This window comes from Dysidea avara, chromosome 6 (assembly GCF_963678975.1).
Source record: "Dysidea avara chromosome 6, odDysAvar1.4, whole genome shotgun sequence".
Classification (NCBI taxonomy): Eukaryota; Metazoa; Porifera; class Demospongiae; order Dictyoceratida; family Dysideidae; genus Dysidea; species Dysidea avara.
In genome coordinates, this window is record NC_089277.1 from 30305768 (window position 1) to 30326804 (window position 21037).

The window sequence follows — 21037 nt, forward strand, 5'->3', positions numbered from 1 at the left end:
TTTTGAGCAGGGCATTCCAAGTTAGTCAGTCAACAGCATCCAGGATAGTTTGCACTTGGATAAATTTTTTGTATCTAAAACTCAAAGACATTCCATTGTGGCCACCTAGAGAACTAGTGCAAATGAATATGCCAAGACAATTTCGAGAAAAGTACCCATCAACCAGAGTCATCATTGATGCCACAGAAATATTTGTGGAACAACCACAGTTACCAGAGCTTCAAAAAATGACATTTTCTAGCTACAAAAATCACAACACTTTCAAAGCATTAGTTGGTATTTCACCAGACGGTGCTATAACTTTCGTTTCCTCACTATATCCAGGCTGTATTTCTGATAAAGAGTTGACAAGGAAGAGTAGCATTCTTGATTTGTTGGAAGAAAGGGACTCGGTTATGGCTGATAGAGGCTTTGAAATTGAAGAAGATCTGATGTTTATTGGAGTGAGGTTAAATATACCTCCATTTTTACGTGGTAAAGAGCAATTATCAGAAAATGAATTAGTGTCCACTAGAAGAATAGCATCCCTACGGACGCATGTTGAAAGAGCCATGGAAAGGATTAAGAATTTCATATATTTGATCGGATCATACCTTCCTCATTGACAGATATCACAGATAGAATATTTTTTGTGTGCTGTGTTCTAGCAAATTTTTCACGTCCTCTGTGTAAGTAAATGTAAATTATTGATTATACATATTACATAATTATGCACAAAAGAAACTTATATATCTATGTACAATGCATGTTCTATAAATAATAACTGGGCTTGTGTTCTGGGGATATAAGCTTGGGTAAAACATGTTGCATGTAGTAATCGTCAAGTTGACTACAAAAAGAATCCTCCCATAAAGGGCCAGGGTAAATCCTTTCAATTGCAATGCCGCATGTGGTATACACGTAAAAATCACACTACTTAGAAAACATGTAATTGCAGTTGTATTTGGTGATAATAACTGTGTGTTCTTTTCAGGTGTAGCTGTCCATCAATAATGGAACAGTAGAAGTCGGCATTCTTACAAGCCTCACAAGGATGGACAAATGCCTTAGAATATGGACATTTGAACTCAGCTATGGCCTGTGGGTTTGTTACAGATGGATCAGTAACCCATGCATCTGGTGAAGCTCCAAGCCAGCATTTCCTTGGATGTACCACAAATCCTTCCCTAGTGACTTCAATGCCATCATGACCATCTTTTTCATGACCTTGACATATTCTTGTCTTGCCTTGTCCTCATTGTTGATACCCCAAGCGATAGGTTTGGGTAGGTGCTGCATGACCTTAGGATATATACAAAACTGAAGCAATGAAACAGTCCTTTTCTTCTGCAATAAAATACGGCCACATTTGGAGCCAGTGATTCTCAGACGACGTGCATCGTGCCATTTGTCACACTCAGATTGCTATCTGGTGCATGGTTCTAAAGAGCCCCTTTCCTCAGCTGTAAGTATCAATTTCTCCATAATGTTATACTCAACTGCAACTGCTGGGATCACAAAAAGTTGATTTGGCGAAGCTGCTGTGTCATTATCACATTCTTCATTGCCATTGAGGTCAACATCTGAAACTTCATCACTTGATACAATAACTATGATCATGCTGAATTTTGTCAACTGATGGCAGAATAACATTCAAGAAACTCGGTAGCTTTTCAAGCTTCAAAAGATTGCAATGGAGTTCCTCTAACCTTTGTGGACAAGGAGTTCTAAACTTCAATGGCCTAGGATCAAATACTGCCTTCGAGCCTCTTGATCGAGATTGTTCTGATTTTAACTCTCCACGACGAGCACCAAGTTGGTCTACTGGAATTGGTTCTACACGTTTCCCACATGGCTGGTTCCATTCCTGCAATTTGTCTGTGCAAGTCATGTACTCTGGCAAACACCGTACTCTGCAAAAGTCTGCTAAAGCATAGGAAAAGGCACCAATGTGCTTGCAACTTCCTTGTGGTGCAACTCCAGCAGGACATCCACATTCAGCATAAAAGATATCACAACTGTTCACATTCAATGCTATCTTGAGAAAGTAGACTCTGTCTTTTCTCATCTCGGGTAAGCACTTGGCTTTCAAAAACAGGTTATCTTCTGTAGCACATACCTGAATGCCTTGAATGTGTCCACATCGAAACAAGTTCTCTGCAGATGAATTGATTGCTTTGAAATCATCAGCAGGAAGTCCATCGGAGACAGATCGGTTTACAAAATAAGATACTATTTCACCAAAAGTAAAATGGAACTTGTCAGTGATCGTAAGAGCCTTTACGAACTCTTCCCATCCACTTTCTGGGAATTTTAAGTCAGTGCAATCAGCTTGATTATTAATGTCTACTCCTTTAGAATCAATCTTGTCCTTAATTCCATATTTAATACAAGCCTTCACCCTGTGTAATGTTTATAAGGACACTAATAATTATTCCATACACAATATAAGATGAAATGTTAATGTAAACATTAAGCAACATCCTACATGTAATACACTATAACAAAGCAAGCTCTCGTGTAAAAATACCCTAACAAACGTCAACCCCGGGAAAAGTCCTTCGTTTAAGCGTAGTTGTAAAGCCTACATGTACAGGATAGCTATAGTACAGGTCTCACCACAGGCGTACGTGGGGGATGCCACTACAAACACGTATAAATAAGCCTATGAATATCTTACCTGGCGATCAGTTCAGCTTTATCCCCCTTCGTTGGTGCTTCCCTGCTGGCGAGTCAGTTCTTCAATTCCGTAACCTTCATTTTGGATAGCCTTTTGTCGTCTTCCGCGAGGTTTTCCATCATCACAGTTATTTCTTTTAACGCACATGCCCCTCCGACCGTATTTTCTAATTACGCGAATTCGAGTAATGAATATGCGCCATTTGCTTAAGCATACTTTTCAAGTGGTAGCCTTTAAATTTAATGGGTTTGACACTCTCCATCGTACACCCAGAACAAATATAACATGTCAACTCTTGCTTTTTTCAATGATCTATACTATTTTAACCTATTAATGGCCACTGCCGATATGGCGGCATGGCATTATAACTCACTAAAATAAACTTCAGTCTTGTTAAAATTTGTGAATGAATTTCATAGCAAGATGCACTAGTACTGAAGCAGACACGCCCATAGACGTGCCATTGCTGGGATAACCGGATCCTTCCCAGACTAGTGCATGTTTGTTATGTAAAAGCACACTGTATAACCCTTCATAATCGGAGAGTTAAATCATTTTTTGAGTTGAAAACTATTTTGATAACAAAGAAAGTATTATACATTGATGGAGACAAGTACGGTTGACAGTTTGCTGCTTATCCCAGATGTGGCATGATCGAGTGCAGATATATATGCATGCACAACAGCAAAAATGGGACAAATCACGAAGACACCATCTGTGGAATGGATCACACTGTAAACTGTATAGAATAGGTCTTTGTAGTGTAATACACCTTTGTTAATAATTAGTTTGGATTCTGTTGTTTGTTTGGGCTGTTTTTTACCAAACTTTAGACTTTGTTGTTTGATAACTTTGTTGTGGTTACTGTTATGTAAACAAAAACAACACAGTCGACCTCCTTAGCTTATAGCGAGTATTTAGATACATGGTTACTAAGTAGTTCAGTGCATTGGACGGTTAGTATGATGTGATTCGGCAATTCGGTATTATATCATTTGATACAATATGTGCAGGTTCACCAGATACAATGATGTTACAAAAATGTAAACAGCCCAGTACATGTAAGGAAAATTTAAATTTGAGTAGGGGTGATTGAAAATGAAAAGTAATGAAACAAGGGAAGTTGCCTATACCAGCAGCCATAGGCGGCGGAAAGGGGGGGGGGCTAGGGGGCTAAAGCCCCCCCTAGGTCTGCTGAGGGGGGGCTTAGCCCCCCCTCAGAATGATATCACACCGAAATTATCTTTCTTGGAGTGGGGCTGAAAACCGTGATAAAGATCGAGATACTCTAATAGAGCAGTCACACTAATAAAGTAGTCAGTGTGTAGCGAGCTATGTAAGGATTTTTATGTAGTTTATCAGCTAGAAATGGTAGCTGGTGAGGTGGAAAGCTCTTGTGAGCTGGTTGTGACCTTTTTTTTTTTTTTTTTTTTTTTGGTCTCACCTTACCAAACTATAGAAAGAAGTCTGGGTCAGCTCAGCGAAGCCCCCCCTCATATCAACTACTTCCTCCGCCGCTGCCAGCAGCTATATAGTGGACATTTGTGATCAGCTCAGCAAAGCCTGACTAGTTTGAAAATGACTTCTTTGTTGTCTAACAATGGCTTAAAGTTTCAGTCCTATCTAGCGAGTATTCTTGGAGTTAGGGCAATTGAAAGCAGGAAAACAATTGGTCTGATTTGTACAGTGACTATATTAAAATTAAACTATATCTGATGATGTAATCAAGCATAACTCAAGACTGCAACAGCCTATGGATGAGACTTGTCTTATTGTAGTCACCATGAACTAGAGAATTCATCAGTGCATAGTTTTTTAGGCTACAATTTCCCATGCTTGCAAGCAAGAAGGCTATTCCATCCTAGAAACAACAACATTCAGTTGCATTTTACTGCAACATAAACAAACACAAGTAACTCACATTTGTACAATAGCAGTGAAAGAAAACAAGGATATTCTTACTCTCAGTATATAAGGTGATATATTAGTTTAATCAAGCCTTGTTTCACCATTCAAAAACGTGCACAATTTTTGTGCATTTTTTACCTAAAGGCACTAATGCAAGTCCATTGTGACCTCCTCAAAGCAAGAGCGATGTTGGGGAATTTATAGCTATCTGAAGTTGCAGTCAACCATTTATAAGGATCCCATTTTTATTACAATTCAGTGATCATACCATTATTTCGTGTAAACAGCAGGAAATTGTTGTGAAGGCATGATTGAGCTTTACTATGCATGGTTTACTGCCAAGATGCTGTGAAGGTATTGTGAGGATGGATTTTTGCCAATATATTAATTATTTTATGCAGAAAAATACAAGTCTTCATAGTCCTTACTATATGCTATCATTTCTTTATGAGATTGCTTCTTGTAATACACTGTATTTGGTTTTTAGGATTTAAAAACCTGAGGTGGTGTCAATAATTACAAAGGTACATTTGAGGTAAATATTTATGTCACTGATTTTTAGTCTTCTAAGATTAAAAGTGTCAAAGTGTTTTAGACAATGGCATACAACAGTGAGTGAATATAAAGTGCTCCTATCATAAACACCAAGGGTACTGTACTTCACAGTGATTTCTTATTACGAAGATTCAAGAGGTTATAGCAAGCTGTGGAGTGTGATAGCGGTCTATAAATTAAATATGCCAGCGTAGCAGTCTAGATCTACAGTGTGAAGCAAACACTATGTGAAACTAGCAAGTTTCTCGTATTGATGATGATTTAATTGCTTTTGAATAGCTAGAGGAAACAAGCACAAAGGATTGCTTATTGATTATTGATGTCTTAAAACAAGAGCTTATAAGCGCTAAAGGTGTCTTGTGGCACTTATGTATGAGGTCCTGGTTAAAATAATCTAAACCAAAACAGCCAAGCTGTAAAAAAAAGAGTGCGGCCCCCAAAAAGGCCAGGATGAAAAAAGATGTGAAATCCAAGGTGGCGGCCAAAAACTGTACACAACATTCTTCCTTTGTTCCAATATTCCTGCAGAAAAGAAAAAAAAACAAGTTAGAAGGAAGCACCCAAGCCAGTTACTGGCCGGCTTTGTGGCTTGCAGTACAAAAAGAAGTGATATCTAAACCAAAACAGCCAAGCTGTAAAAAAAGAGTGCGGCCCCAAAAAGGCCAGGATGAAAAGAGATGCGAAATTCAAGGTGGCGGCCAAGAAATGGCTGTGATGGTAGGTTAACGGCAAAAATTTTAATTACGACAATTCAGGTGAATTTGCGTTGCCTCCTCCACTAGGATTCGGCAACAAATTCACCTGAATTGTCGTAATTAAAATTTTTGCCGTTAACCTACCATCACAGCCATTTCTTGGCCGCCACCTTGAATATCGCATCTCTTTTCATCCTGGCCTTTTTGGGGCCGCACTCTTTTTTTTACAGCTTGGCTGTTTTGGTTTAGATATCACTTCTTTTTGTACTGCAAGCCACAAAGCCGGCCAGTAACTGGCTTGGGTGCTTCCTTCCAACTTGTTTTTTTTTCTTTTCTGCAGGAATATTAGAACAAAGGAAGAATGTTGTGTACAGTTTTTTGTCTGATTAAAAATATTTGTATATTTAACAATGAAAGATAATCATACTGTAGGTAATAAAGTGACTTCTTATACAGAACTGAACTGTAGCTGAAACTCTCATAGTTTGTAGCTGAACTCTTTTCAGAGTGACTTGTTTCTAGCTGAACTCTCTACATGGTGATTTGTTTCCAACACATATTTTACAAGGTGATTGGTTTGTACTGATCCCTATAAGGTAACTTGTATCTAGCTGATATCTGTACAGGGTGACTTGTTTGTAGCTGATCTCTCTACAGGGTGATTTGTTTGTAGCTGAATTCTCTACATGATGGTTTCTTTGTCACTGAACTCTCTACAGAGTAACTTCTTCTAGCTGATCTCTCTACAGGGTGACTTGTTTGTAGCTGAACTTTCAACTTGATGGTTTCTTTGTAGCTGAATTCTCTACAAGGTAACTTTTTCTAGCTGATCTTTCTACAGGGCGATTTATTTGTAGCTGAATTCTCTGCAAGGTGATTTCTTCTAGCTGATCTCTCTACAATGTAACTTCTTGTAGCTGATCTCTCTACTGGGTGACTTGTGTCTAGTTGTACAATCTACAAGGTGATTTGTTTGTAGCTGAATACTCTACATGGTGATTTTTTTGGAGCCAAACTCTCTGCAGAGTGATTTGTTTGTAACTGAACTCTCTACAGGATGGTTTCTTTGTAGCTGATGTCGCTACAAGTGACTTTTTTTCTAGCTGATCTCTCTACACAGTGGCGGATCTAGGATTTTTGAAAGGGGGTTTCTGAAAATTGGTATAGCTAAATAAAGCATCTGATGACAATTCTCTGAAAAATTTTGAGATTTTAGAAGCTCTGAGATCAGATTTTAGGCCATTTTTAGTTAGCAATTACAATAAATTCAATGCTTTAAACTATAGCCAACCATAGGGAAAATATGGTGACTACAAGCTGTAGCTTTGATTGCTCTATTAGAGTAGTTACTTGACTGCTCTATTAGAGTATTTTGATCGTTTTTAATGCGGTGGGTGATGAAAAGTGAAGTGTTGCTGAGGGTTTAATATAACTATAAATGGTGTTAGTTAAGTGCAACTGCATGCATGCATGCTACTGGTATATAACTAGTTGTTTGCTATGACAAATTGTCAATACAATAATTACGTTTATGTATTGAGAATAACACTAAGCCAAATTTAAAAGGGGGTTTCTGTCGAATTCCCAGAAACCCATCTAGATCCGCCACTGCTACAGGATGGTTTCTTTGTAGCTGAACTCTCTACAGGGTGATTTTTTTTCTAGCTGAACTCTCTCTAAGGTGATCACATCACAGCTGAACCCTCTACAAGGTGGCTTCTTCTATCTGATCTCTCTACAGTGTGATTTGTTTGTAGCTGAGCTCTCTACAAGGTGACATTTTCTAGCTGAGCTCTCTCTTATTTCTAGCTGATCTCTCTACACAGCAACTTGTTAGTAAAGTTGAAGCCTTTACATGGTGGATTTTGGTTGTTAAACCCTCTGCATGAAGACTTGTTTGTAGCAGAAGCTCTACAGAGTGAATTGTTTGTAGCTGAACTTACAACAGGGTGCATGACTTGTTTATAGCTGAACTCTCTTCAGTGTGACTTGTAATATTCTGAATCACTACAGCAATATATTTGTAGCTGAACTCTCTATAGGGTGACTTGCTTCTTGCTGAACTGTCTATAAGATTAACTGTTTGCAACTGAACTCCCTACAGAATAAATGTAATAGAATTCTATAATGGAGTAAATAAATTAGCTGAATGCTCTATTAGGATGACTGTTCTATTAGAGTATCTCGATCTCGCATTTGCTACACGGAGTTGGTTTTCGAATCATAACTCAGTGGTTTGTAATCTGATTCTTCTGTACTACTGCAAGGACTTTCTATGAAGATTATTTCAGCTATACAGCGATTTTCAGCTCATTGCTCTAAGCGGTTTGCCTAGTAGGCGTAAAAACTAATACTTTTTTATTCATAAAAATCGATCGCGTAATCGTGACACAGGTTGGGTTTTGTGCCATATCTCCGTGATCTTTACCTTGATTCCTTTCAAACTAACAAAAGGCACTCCTACGATGGTTACTCCATCTGCATAGCAATTTTCAACTTATTCCATGAAGCGGTTTACCCTGTAGGCATGACAACAAATCGATCTTGTTTACACGAATAATCGGTCATAACTCCCAAACCATTCATCAGATTTGCACCAAATGTGATGCTAGCATTCACCTTTGGACTCCCTTTCTGTGTGCCAAATTTCAAGGCGATCGTAGTACGCATTTGTGTTTTATAGCAATTTTTGCAAGTGTGCAAAAACATGAAGAATAAGAAGAAAAAACGAAGAAACAAATTGAAACTTTGGCAGCTCGTATCTCAGAAATGGCTGGAGCGAGTTCCTTCAAATTTGGTATGTAGACTCCCCTGGCAGGTGTGCAACTCTGTAGCAAATTTGGTTCCAATCGGATAAGGGATCACCGAGATACAAAAGTGTGAAAATGACGTTTTCTTTCTTCCTGTCAATATACCCATGGTGTGACGCGCCGGCTTCTTGGGCCGCACGACACATTATCGTGTATCTTGATAAGTGGCTAATTGCAGTACTGTAAGTATAATTGTGGTTGTGAACAAGCAGGGGCATACCAAGGGGGGGTTCAGGAAACCCCTTTGGATCAGAAGTGTAACCAAGGGGGGGGGCAAGGGGAAGAATTTGCCCCCCCATCACCGTAGTTTTTTTTTTAACCTCCGTCACAAGCTTACCAGTATTAAACTGACACACAAATGACTATAAAGTATGTGCGTTACTGATTGATGCGGTATCACCAGGGGTTGCTAGTGAACGGGCACACACACAACATTCAACTCGCTCGTGAATCCACCAAATGAAAATATTAGAGACACACTTCTATATTTGTGACTGGATCTGCGAAAAAGGAACATAATCGCACAAGGCTAAATTTACAGTATAAAGCATTGAATACATTGAGTGAAATGCTTGCCTATTATTGAAAAATTCCGTAAATCTTTTTAACCCCTCTTTCATAGTGAAGGAAGGGACTAACAATAAAACTTGGATATCATCTTATTCATCTGGTCAAGAGGAGTTAGAAAATCGTTGTTTCGTTGCAGTAGCCCCAAGGATATGTAAGTTATGAGCGTTTGTTTACATCATGTCGAAGCGATCGTACGTGATCGATTTTTCTTCACTAATTTCGCCTTTGTATGCAGTGAAGAAGGGTGTGTAAAGGAAAACCTTACCACAGCAAAAATAGTGTTCCAATACTACATATTCTAACCCTGTCTTTATTCAGTATTGGAACAACTATTTTAAAAAACTCCCTATAACAAGACAAAACAAACCTGAAATCTATAAATGACTCTAATGTTATTCACTATTGGGGACTGTAGTCTGTTTTTGTTTGAGCCAAGGTAGAATTTTTGGACTATTAGTACCAATACCAAAACATAGACGGAATACATACAGTCAGTATTTGTGTGTGAATTATGCTGTGTAACCAGTAATTGATTCCCCTGTTCATGGCGAACACGATGTTGAAACTTTTAGCTCTGTACCTCAATCCGTTGGTAAGTTACAACTGTTTTTGTAAGCACCTGCAATTTATTTTCCCTATACTTGCTGTACATATCGATTCTTCTGTTGTTGCTACTTTGTAGGGTTGTAACTCCACAAGTTATTGGCATATGAGGCTGAAACTTTGCCAGAGGGTACACTTGGCTAAGTAGATTATAAATATTTAATAAAGAAGAATTCGAAAGATATGCGATTATGTCCTGTTTTCGCAGATCTGGTCACATTTAGCCTAGCTTACTCACGTGATAGAGTATTTTCGAATCTAAAGAGTGACCCGCTCTAAGGGCCTCGCCGCGGCAGGAGTCGCAACTCACAACTGACAAAGGAGACCAAATTATGCTACAAACCTACTGCCTACGAGGTGATAAAGTGTTAAATGTACCAAGTTTATTTTCTCGAGTCGATCACACTAGATCTTTGTACGGCAGTGCGGTCTATTTTTTTACTTTATCAGTCAGTCAGGCAGATCAGTCACAACCTTACAAGTTCTGCTAGCAAGAAAGGCAAGTGGGATTTCATGCAATACGTGGCATTTGAATTTCGTCGAGTGAAGTGAGTGAACATGTCATCCTGTCAGCAGTGTGCTAGGACTGCAGCACAAGCTGTGGCTAACGTAAAGTAACTTGTATTAGCACTAAAATATTAACAATAATAGCTTTACCGGACTGTGGATGAATTTGTTGGAGTACAGTTGTGGCACGTGCGAAGATGCTCGACAAGTGTACCTCCATTGAATCATTGATGAGTGATAAACAATCAGTACTGAAATAGTTACGTAGCTAGTTGTGTAAGCTGTAATAGTACAACACCGTACGTTGGCTAGCCCACCATTGGGTCATTAGCCCTGTTTGCAATCATTAATGATTTTGAGCGTTTCGTGGGGGGAATGCCTGCCCCTCCGTCACCTTCTGGCTAGCTATGCCCCTGCTTTGGATTTTACACACTACTTAATTGAAACATTAAGAAATTGAAATTTCAGGTTTCCAGAATCTGGAATATATCATGGAACAGGACACATTTTTAAACTTTATCTTAGTTTCTCACCTGATAGCAACACTTATGGCATTATTCTGAATTATGATTTTGGTGAAAAGATTGAGATACTGTAACAAAGAAGTCAGGCAATATGTGACCCAGTCTGAGAAAATCGGTCTTATCGCCCATGTCAGCAGATTCGATTTTTCACCCAGGACACACAGCTACATGAATAAACTATCTAATTCCACATTTAAAATCAGCTAGACTTGAGTGGTCTGGTTTTGCTGGCTGCTTTTCCCAAGCCCAGTGGCGATCCGTACGTGTGGTGTGGGGCCTTAATGGAGCTCTGGTCAGCCTGGGAATGACTGTATGTGGCTGTACAGCTCTGTGGTGTTGAATAAGTACCTCTGCTGTGAGTTTCCTTTCATTTTAGTCAGTTTTGAGACCTCAATGGCTCAAAACTTGGCCTAATTCATCCCTTGGCCTTCCTTTTCAATTTTTGAACACCATCTTGCCCGCCTTCCAGGGCCCCGGCCTCCCACCCAATTTGCAGCTCGCCCGGTACAGTCAACCTCAGTTTAAAAACTATCTAAAATGGCGGGAAACTTAGTTGTTGGCTACTTACACAGTGGATGCTCTGGAAGGTAAGGAATTGGTATAAAACGTGTGAAAATTTGGTACACATAGCTTCAACCATTGGCGAGCTACAACACACTAAATACTTAAACCCGGCATTTCTCGATACTTTTAAATAGGCAATAAGCCCGGTTTTGTCAGACTGGGTCACATATAAACTACCATCACATAGCTGTAGTGGAAACCCCTTTTCAAAATTCCTGCATACGCCCCTGATAAGTGTCTCATTGAGCCAGGTATTGTACCAATAAGACACCTGATAGCGGGTTTCCATCTACACATCAAAGCTACCTCTGCATACCATTGTCATGGATGCATCCTTCATCACCCAGTTATGTAATTCACATGTTACACAGTAGTTTAAATATCAATTTCAAATTGTTAATATGCATGCAATAACAACAACACAAATATGACGAGAGTCATAATACATAATATGTACACCTGCACTACTTTAAAGCTTCATACCTCCTTCATTGATGGTGTCAGTTGTTATATTAGCCCAGAATGTGTCAAATAATTCTACAAATGCATACCTGTAATGAATCATAACTATATTAATGTACTTCCAAACTAAACAGTGCTATTAGTGAATATAAAATGCATTTACAGGATAAAAACCATGTTAAAATTGATATGAAAATAATAAAATTTGGTGATTGAGCAATTTTAACATCAAATCTTTCCATAATTATGCAATTGTTGTCCACACCTGTGCAGGTGTATGCATTTTGAAATTAAATCTTGCCTTGTCATTTAAGTGTGTGTGTGTGCGTGTATGTGTGTGTGCACGTGCGCATACATAATTGTGCGTAACATGTGTGTGTGCTTAGACCAGACTACAAAGTATAAGCTTATAACCAATGTACACAGCACACAGACCTAAATGTAATGGGACCAGTTCCTGCAGGTGGTGCAGTCCATGATACAGGAACTGAAGTCTTTTCATCCCGATTAGTATGTGTAGCAGCAGTCTATAGGAATAAACAAAACAACACTATTATCCTGCACACACACGCATGGACTTACATTACTACACTCTCCTCGATAATTTGTTCCAGATGCAGCAAATATTCCAGTAGAGGAGTCATCTGCCACTACCCTTCCTTGAATCATGAAGCCTCGGAAGTTAGGGTCAGACCCACCACGCATTGTAACTGCATAAAAATAATATTAAAACATACACAACATTATATACACTCACTTGTGTAAGTTTGTCCAGGAGTGTACATCATTCCAGTAAATTGACTGAGGTCAACAGAATAAGGAACTTCAGACATTTGTGGAGTATTAGTACCATGACTTGGTGCAATATCAGTTGTTGTGCCACATGCATCTACTGGAGCTCCTGTTCTCATACCATTAACTACTGTGACCAGCAGTGCACAGCTCAACAATATTGCATAGTCAAATGAAACCTAAAACATGTATTAAATAGCAACCATAGCAACAAATAATGGTATATATAAAAAGTAATATACGTATATTATTAAGAGATGTATAATGTACAGTAACTTCATTTTAGGCCTCAGGGAATTACAAGACACTCCACAAAAAAATCCACAAATTTTAACAATGCAAGTGTTAAAATTTATTAGCATTAACATTATTGCAGCCATTTCTTGGCCGCCGCCTTTGATTTCATTTTTTCACCAGGATTTTACAGGCCGCACACTGTTTCACAGCTTGGCAGTTTTTGTGTGGATTTCACTTCTTTTTGTACTTTATAAGGCCCCAAAACCAGCCTATGGCTGACTTTGAGGTTTGTTTTTACTCACATTTCTTCTTTTCTATGTAGATACAATGATGATTATTGAAGACAGACTTATAAATGTATTTCATTGCATGATTTAATTCAATATTATTGTAATACTCTAATAGAGTGCACATTTTTTGAGGACTTCTAATAGAACATACATAGAATGTTCTAGAACAATCTAGTACTTCTATTGGTAGATCTATGAAATTACAAACGTTTGAATATAAGCAAATTTCAACTAGAAATTTAATTTATAAAGTAGAAATTAAGTAAGCTGATCAGCCAAGGTAGCAGTGGTTCAGTGGTTAAGGATGCAGGTGCTAGGTATGGAGGTCCCTGGTCCAAACTCCGGTAAGTTTTTTTCTCTCAACATTTTTTTCACACCTTTTCTACCCCACGGTGACTGCTCTATTAGAATATCTCGATCCCGCAATTTTACACGTGTTTGGTCTTTACGTTATAACTTTGTTGCTGTAACTCTTGCTATTCAAACTAGCAAAAGGCACTGCTACGATGATCAGCCTATCTACACACCAATTTTCAAGTTATCTCTATACTCGGTTTACCCTGTAGCCGTGACAGAAGTTAGATCTTTTTTTACGTGAATAAATGCTCATAACTCCTTGAATATTCCTGAGATTCACAACAAACTTGGTACGTGAATCCACTGTTACATGCTCTCCATTTGTACCAAAGATCGAGAAGTGTGTGAAAAGAAATCGAAGCCCCCGTAGCCCCGTACAGCATAAGAAGAAAAAAACTATATCTCGCAAATGACTGTTGCAAATTTAATCAAATTTGCTGTGTGGTGTACCCTACCTGGGGGATAGCTATAATGCAAAAATGGTGTGCTTTGCAGAAGGGGCCATGGAGCTATGCACGCATGAAAAAGCTGCTTCCTGTCAATATACTCACGGTGTGGTTGCTGGCTTTCTTGGCCACACGACATACTACCACGTGTCTTGATTTAGGAGAGTATTCAACACCCATATTGCCCCTTCAAAATGCACTGTGTAATAATTGTGCAACATATCCAAATATTTTAGTACAATTTCAGTAAACTCCAACACATGGCTTCACCATGAAAGACTTGTTGATAGGCGTTGATGTACCAAAACAAAGACCAGCAAGCATTCAAGCCCTTCTAGCTCTTGAAGCAAGTTAACACCTTTGGTGATGATGACTATTGTGTAACAACAGTGCATTTTGAAGGGGCAATACAGCATTGGGTACTCTCCTAAATATATATATATTTTAACTCTTGTTTATAGTCATTTGAGTGTCAGTTTAATACTGGTAAGCTTGTGATGGAGGTTTAAAAAATGGGAGGGCATATGCCCCCCTACACTGGCTACGCCCCTGCAGTGTATAGCATGCTGTGGTCAATAATGTTGTGAAATGTATAAACAGTGGAAGTGTATAAACAGTGGAATGGACTACTGGAATGGTGGAATACTGGTATGAATTCTTTTTAAAGTTCAATACCATTTTTTATATCACAACTCCTCCCCTTAAAGAAGCAAATAAATAGGATTCCCCTTGAAGTCAGCTCTTTTAGCCTACTTCTCCTCACCATAACACTTGTATGACTTGTGATTCAATACTTTATCATTAGTCTAAAACTTACAGTTTATAGCTGTCTTTCAGTTCAGTGTGTAATGTGGCAGTAATGAACATTGGCTTAAATTCTGCTTCCTGATATAATTGTGGAAAAGGCTCATGTAAATGCTTCAAGACAAGATAACAGTGCATGTACTTTTACAATGCATACATGTAATCAGCTAGCTAGCTAACTTTTTATCATTGATTTCCCATTTAGGAACAAGGGTTAAGTCAGGAGTCTTCTTGGTATTCCCAATAAACTGCTATTGTGCATTTTCTACAGTACGTTATATTGGTAGACTTTGTCTATGGTGAGATGAAGTATGATAAAAGAGCTGACTTCAAGGGGAATCCTATTTATTTGCTTACTGAAGGAGAGGAGTTGAGCTTATTTTGGATGTCAAAATGATATTTAACTTTTTAAAAAAGTTCATTCCACCATTCCAGTACTCCACCATTCCAGTACTCCACCATTCCAGTAGTCTCCATTCCACTGTTTATACACTCCCTCAATAATGTGTGTATGGTTTCTGATCTGGTATACATGTAAGTGTACACATGCACAGCTCTGTAGTCACAATACTGTAAAGAGGGAAGTTTTGGTGGACAAAAGTTTTGCGGTAGTGGGCAAACAAACTTATTCGTGGTTATACTTTCATGGTAGACAAAAGTATGGAAGCACCCGCTTAAAATGCTTAGCAATTTATGTAAACAAGGCATATATACAATTTTGAAGCATTTTGTCCAAATTTTACTTGTCAAAATGCTCAACCATACAATATATGTGACTGGATTTTGGAAAAACGATCCAAATCGCACATTAGAAGTTTCGAGAGAAACGGTTTTAAAGAATTGAAGCCAGCATAACTCTCCAAGGATAGCAAGCACGCGTATGAAATTTGCACAAAAGATGCATCAATCTGTTACCTTTCAAGCCACTTCCAGTACTTGTAGCTGCTTGTACAGTTTCCCGCCAAATAAGATAGAAAATCTGAGCAGTTGGACGAGCGAAGTAGTATCACGAGTGCTCACAAAGGGGTGGAGGCTGGGGGGTGGCGGGGAGGGCAAAAGATAGGCCTCAAAATGGAGGCAGACCACGATTGGAGTCCAGACACGAGATTACAGAGCCGTGCTGGCTCCTTAGTGGCTGATATGTAGCAAAATCTACAGAGAACACGTCTGGCCAACATTATAAGGCTGTCCACCAGTAAACCACTGATTCTTGCCAAGCCAGGTCCTTCACAAGGCCTGAAACCGCCATTTGGGCACTCCACACCACCCAGAAAAGACGTCTACTAAAACCAGCCTCGTGTAGTTTGAGTAGTGCTGAGGGTCAAAACTTGTAGTACGATAGTGTAGCTATCCACTGGTGGTGTTAGTTTGATTTTGCCTGATGTGCGATTTGGTTCGGTTCTGTAAAATCTGGTCACATATGATTCATCAAAATTTTCTCTCATCAAATATTTGTGTTATATAGTTCCTAACCTAAAAATACATAATAAATAATTACAGAGTGTCTTTGTGTGAATTTTGTAGTTACTGTATGTAAAAGACATGTGTAGTAAATTGAGACATTTAGTGGTGAAAAATGGGAGATCATAGCGTATTCACTTCAAAAGTTACACTAGTGTGGAAATGTTCATGTCGCTAATTGGCAGCGCTTATGCTACAGTTATTATGCTTGTTTATTATTCTCATAATTATTATACTCAGGTAAGCCTTAGGAAGGGAAGAAGAGAACTGTATGTATGTGCACTTCCTGAAAATAACAATTCTATGGTCAGTTTCAACCGTTGTTCTGTCTGTTACTCAAGTTGAGTCATGAAAACAGACCACAGTACATGTCTACTTATTGTCACCGCACAAAAATTGAAGAGCACTTTGGCTTTTAAATTAGTGTATGATTGCTATGTAACTATTTTAACTAGTTACGATTGTAATTCAGTTACTTTTTGGACAGTTATTCTTAGTTATAAGTTACTAGTCACGAAGGATGAAAAAAGTTACTGAGTATTTAATTAGCTACAAAAGTATATTGCTGCCTTCAACTCCGCTTATAATTATGTGTTATGTAGGAGAGCTAGAACTGTTAATTTTGACACATGACAGTTGGTTTTGTGTACACACTTATTTCAAGAGTTCATAATATATTATGAACTCTTGCTTATATATATATATATTAGGCCAGTGCGATAATGGGTAAACCATTATTGCGATAATGAAGCAGATTATCATGATAATGGGTAGTACAATTATTGTACCATGTACCTAACTCTCAATATGCACAATACACATGTTTAAATTTCTATACATTTTTTCAGGTGCAGCCAAACTGAGCAAAAGTGCAATTTTTATAATTTCATTTTTTCATATGTACACAATACAGTGAATACACATACACAGTGATACACACAACTGTACAATGTACAAAGCTTTAATCATGTATAATGAATTTGAGACTTAACAGTAAGTACTGAGTAATGAAACTTATTTCAGGTTTTGGGCCAAAAACACAAGCATGATTGCATGCTCTGGAAGTAAACAGGATCGTTTGGAGTTGATCACATGACCAGTAGCACTAAAAGCCCTTTCACTTGAAACTGAAGTTGCTGGGATACAGAGATACTTCCGTGCAAGTTTTGAAAAGACAGGAAATTGACTAGAATATTGCTTCAACCACAACAGTGGCTTTTGCTCAGGATCACTGTCAATGCACAAGTACTTTTTAACTTCCTTCTTGGCACGCTCTTCAGGATTAGCTCTCACTTCTGGTTCCCACACATCCTCTAACAATGACATAAACTTACTCTTCTTCTTCTTTGGGGCAGGCTCTTCTGATCCACTTTCATTTCTTTCTTCCTCAGTAGCAGCTAGGTTTGCAATAACTATTACTTCCTCTTCGATCGCTAGCATAACACTCTGTTTGCTTTCTTCTGACAAAAAGCTTAAAGATTTAAACCTTGGATCTAAAAAGCAAGCCTTGTGCAAAATTTCCCCAGCAGATAAATCTGTGTATCTACTTTGAAGATCAGTCAACAATACCCTTTTCATTTGCTTCATCAATCTGCTGTCAGACGGTGTCTCTACAAGGTGCTTAACGGTAAGCTTGTACATCAGTGGCCGAACCCCAGAGAAGGTTACCCATTTCTCTCCACAAATCACTTCTGTGATACGAACTATGGGCTTCATGACAGAGATAAAAGCTTCTATTGCTGTGATTTCAGCATCACTGGGCATCAAATCAAACTTGTGTATTTCAATCAGTGCTGAAAAAAGAGGCTGCTGCTGTTTCAAAATTCTTACAAATTCTCAAGTGCAAGACATATATTTCTGGCATTATCAGTGACAGCAGCAGGTAGCTTCCCTAGCGGTAGCTTCCATCGTTCAAGTGCATCCTTCAAACCTGCTGCTAAGTTGGGAGCTGTGTGGTCAGTCATTATTTCAGCAGTTTCCAGCAAATGACAACACATCTCCCAATCTTTGTTTATATAGTGCACAGTAAGGCTAACATAACTGCAGTTGGACCTTGATGTCCATCCATCAGTGGTTATTGCGAATGACTGCATATCTGACAATAGTGCACTACTAACCTTCGCCTTTTCGCGCTCATACATAGCTGGAATATAATTCCTAGCAAAAGTAGTCCTATCAGGTGGAGTGTATCTTGGTTCAAACTTGCTTAACATGTATCGCCATCTACTATCATTGACTGTATTGATTGGGAGCATATCCTTCGTAATACAGTAGCAAATCGAATTTGTAAGGGCTTTCCATTTAGCAGAACTTCTTGGAATAGGGCTGGCAAGCTCAAATAAATGTTCGATAGTACGCTGACCAGGTGGTAGTGGCACTGCAGGAGCGCCAGAACTTGTAGTTGCCCGCTTTCCTTTCTCCTGCGCTTAATTCTATCTTCTTTCTAATTTCTTCGAACTCCGCTTTGTGGTGATACTGCAAATGAACCATCAGATTCGTCGTATTCCCTTTGTACGATAGAGGATTTTACAAAGTGTACAATATACTGTTGTCCTTTTCCGCTTGTCCTTCTCCACAAATTGACCATCTTTCGCTTTGAAGCCAAAGTGTTCCCACACAGGGCTTTTTGCTTTCTCTAGCAGCAAATTGTCACCATCATCGGCATGCACTTCTACAATTTCAACATCTTCATCATCTTCTAGCTCATCCTCTAGGGTTTCATCGATGTACACGTCGTCAGCCATGTCACTGAACACGTGCATCAATACTAGCTCACGTGAGCATTATCGTCGTTAATGTTTATGAATCAAGACACACGGTAGTGTGTCGTGCGGCCCAAGAAGCCGGCGCGTAACACCCGTGAGTATATTGACAGGAAGAAAGAAAACGCAATTTGCGCACCTCCGTAGCTCTGTGCGTCCTTGATGAAACAAGACGATTTTTGCTGTGGACATGCCCTCCAACTGCAGCACTCTACATTCCAAATTTGAGCGAAATCGCTTCGCGCGTTCCCGAGATATGCGACTTCAAAAATTGGCTCAGTTTCTTCGTTTTTTTTTTCTTCTTCTTATTTTTCTTTTTCTTGTCGCACACTTATAAAAACTGCTATAAAACGCGAACGCCATATCCGATTGCCTTGAAATTTGGCACACAGAAGGGGGGTATAAAGGCGCATCTTGTTACCAAATTTGGCTGGAATACGATAAACAGGCAAAGAGTTATGAGCGATTATTCACGAAAAATAACACCAATATGTTGTCACGCCTACAGGGTAAACCGCGTATGGGAAGAAGCTAAAAATCGGTGGGTGAATAGGTTAACTATTGAACCTCAAACCTTTTGTGGTTTGAAAGAAATCGAGCTAAAAACCAGGAAGATACAACGAAAAAACCAACAGTGTGTAACAATTACGCAATCGAGATCAGCTAATAAAAAAACGACTGCTTGCCACGCCTACCAGATAAACCGTTTGGGGTAATGCTTTGAAAATCGTTGTACAGATGGAGTAATCATCTTAGAAAGGCTCATCAATGGTGTAGAAGAATCAGACTTAAAGCCACGGAGTTATAACACGAAATCCAACTTGATGCAGCAAGTGCGAGATCGAGATACTCTAATAGAGCAGTCATTCTAATAGAGCAGTCACCCTGAAGAGAATTCAAGAGATCAGCTAGAAATAAGAAACCTGTATAGAGATCAGCTACACACAAGTCACCCTGTAGAGAGATCAGCTAGAAGAAGTTACCTTGTAGGGAGTTCATGCAACTATGGAAAGAGATAGCTCAGCTAGAAAAAATCACCTTGTAGAGTTCAGCTACAAAGAAACCACCATGTAGAGAGTTCAGCTACAAACAAATCGCCCTGTGGAGAGATCAATAGAAGAAGTTACCTTGCAGAGAGTTCAGCTACAAAGAAACCATCATGTAGAGAGTTCAGCTACAAACAAATCTCCCTGTAGAGAGATCAGCTAGAAGAAGTTACCTTGTAGAGAGTTCAGTTTCAAACAAATCACCCTGTAGAAAGATCAGCTAGAAGAGGTCACCTTGTAGAGAGTTCAGTTACAAAAAAACCATCATGTAGAGAGCTCAGCTACAAACTAGTGACCTTGTAGAGACATAAGCTAGAAGAAGTTACCTTGTAGAGAGTTCAGCTACAAAGAAACCATTCTTTAAAGAACTCAGCTGCAAACAAACCACCTGTACAGAATTCAGCTACAAACAAATCACCCTGCAGAGAGATCAGCTAGAAGAAGTTACCTTGTAGATCGTTCAGCTACAAACAAATCACCCTGTAGAGAGATCAGCTAGAAGAAGTTACCTTGTAGAGAGTTCAGCAACAAAGAAACCACCATGTAGAGTTCAGCTGCAAAGAAATCACCCGTATAAAATTCTGCCACGAACAAATTGCCCTGTAGAAAGATCAGTTAGAAGAAGTTACCTTGTAGAGAGTTCAGCTACAAAGAAACCATTCTGTAAAGAGCTCTGCTGCAAACAAATCACCTGTACAGAATTCAGCTACAAACAAATCACCCTGTAGAGAGATCAGCTAGAAGAAGTTAACTTGTAGAGAGTTCAGCTACAAAGAAACCACCATTTAGAAAGTTCAGTTACAAACAAATCTCCCTGTAGAGAGATCAGCTAGAAGAAGTTACCTTGTAGAGAGTGAAGCTACAAACAAATCACCCTATTGAAAGATCAGCTAGAAGAAGTCACCTTGTAGAAAGTTCAGTTTCAAAGAAACCACCATGTAGAGAGTTCAGCTACAAACTAGCTACCTTGTAGAGATATCAGCTA

At 38.9% G+C, this 21037-nt stretch overlaps 1 protein-coding gene across 1 annotated transcript in view; it reads right to left on the reverse strand.

Annotated features, from left to right (window-relative positions):
- The window catches only part of LOC136257357 (putative defense protein 3), a 112164-nt gene that overhangs the window by 15061 nt on the left and 76066 nt on the right, over positions 1-21037 (reverse strand). Inside the window, exons 2-5 of the mRNA XM_066050529.1 lie at positions 12615-12828; positions 12440-12567; positions 12293-12384; positions 11879-11946 (exon numbers count right to left, since the gene is read on the reverse strand). Of these exons, the coding sequence (XP_065906601.1) occupies positions 11879-11946; positions 12293-12384; positions 12440-12567; positions 12615-12828 (502 nt within the window). The remainder of the gene's footprint in view (positions 1-11878; positions 11947-12292; positions 12385-12439; positions 12568-12614; positions 12829-21037) is intronic.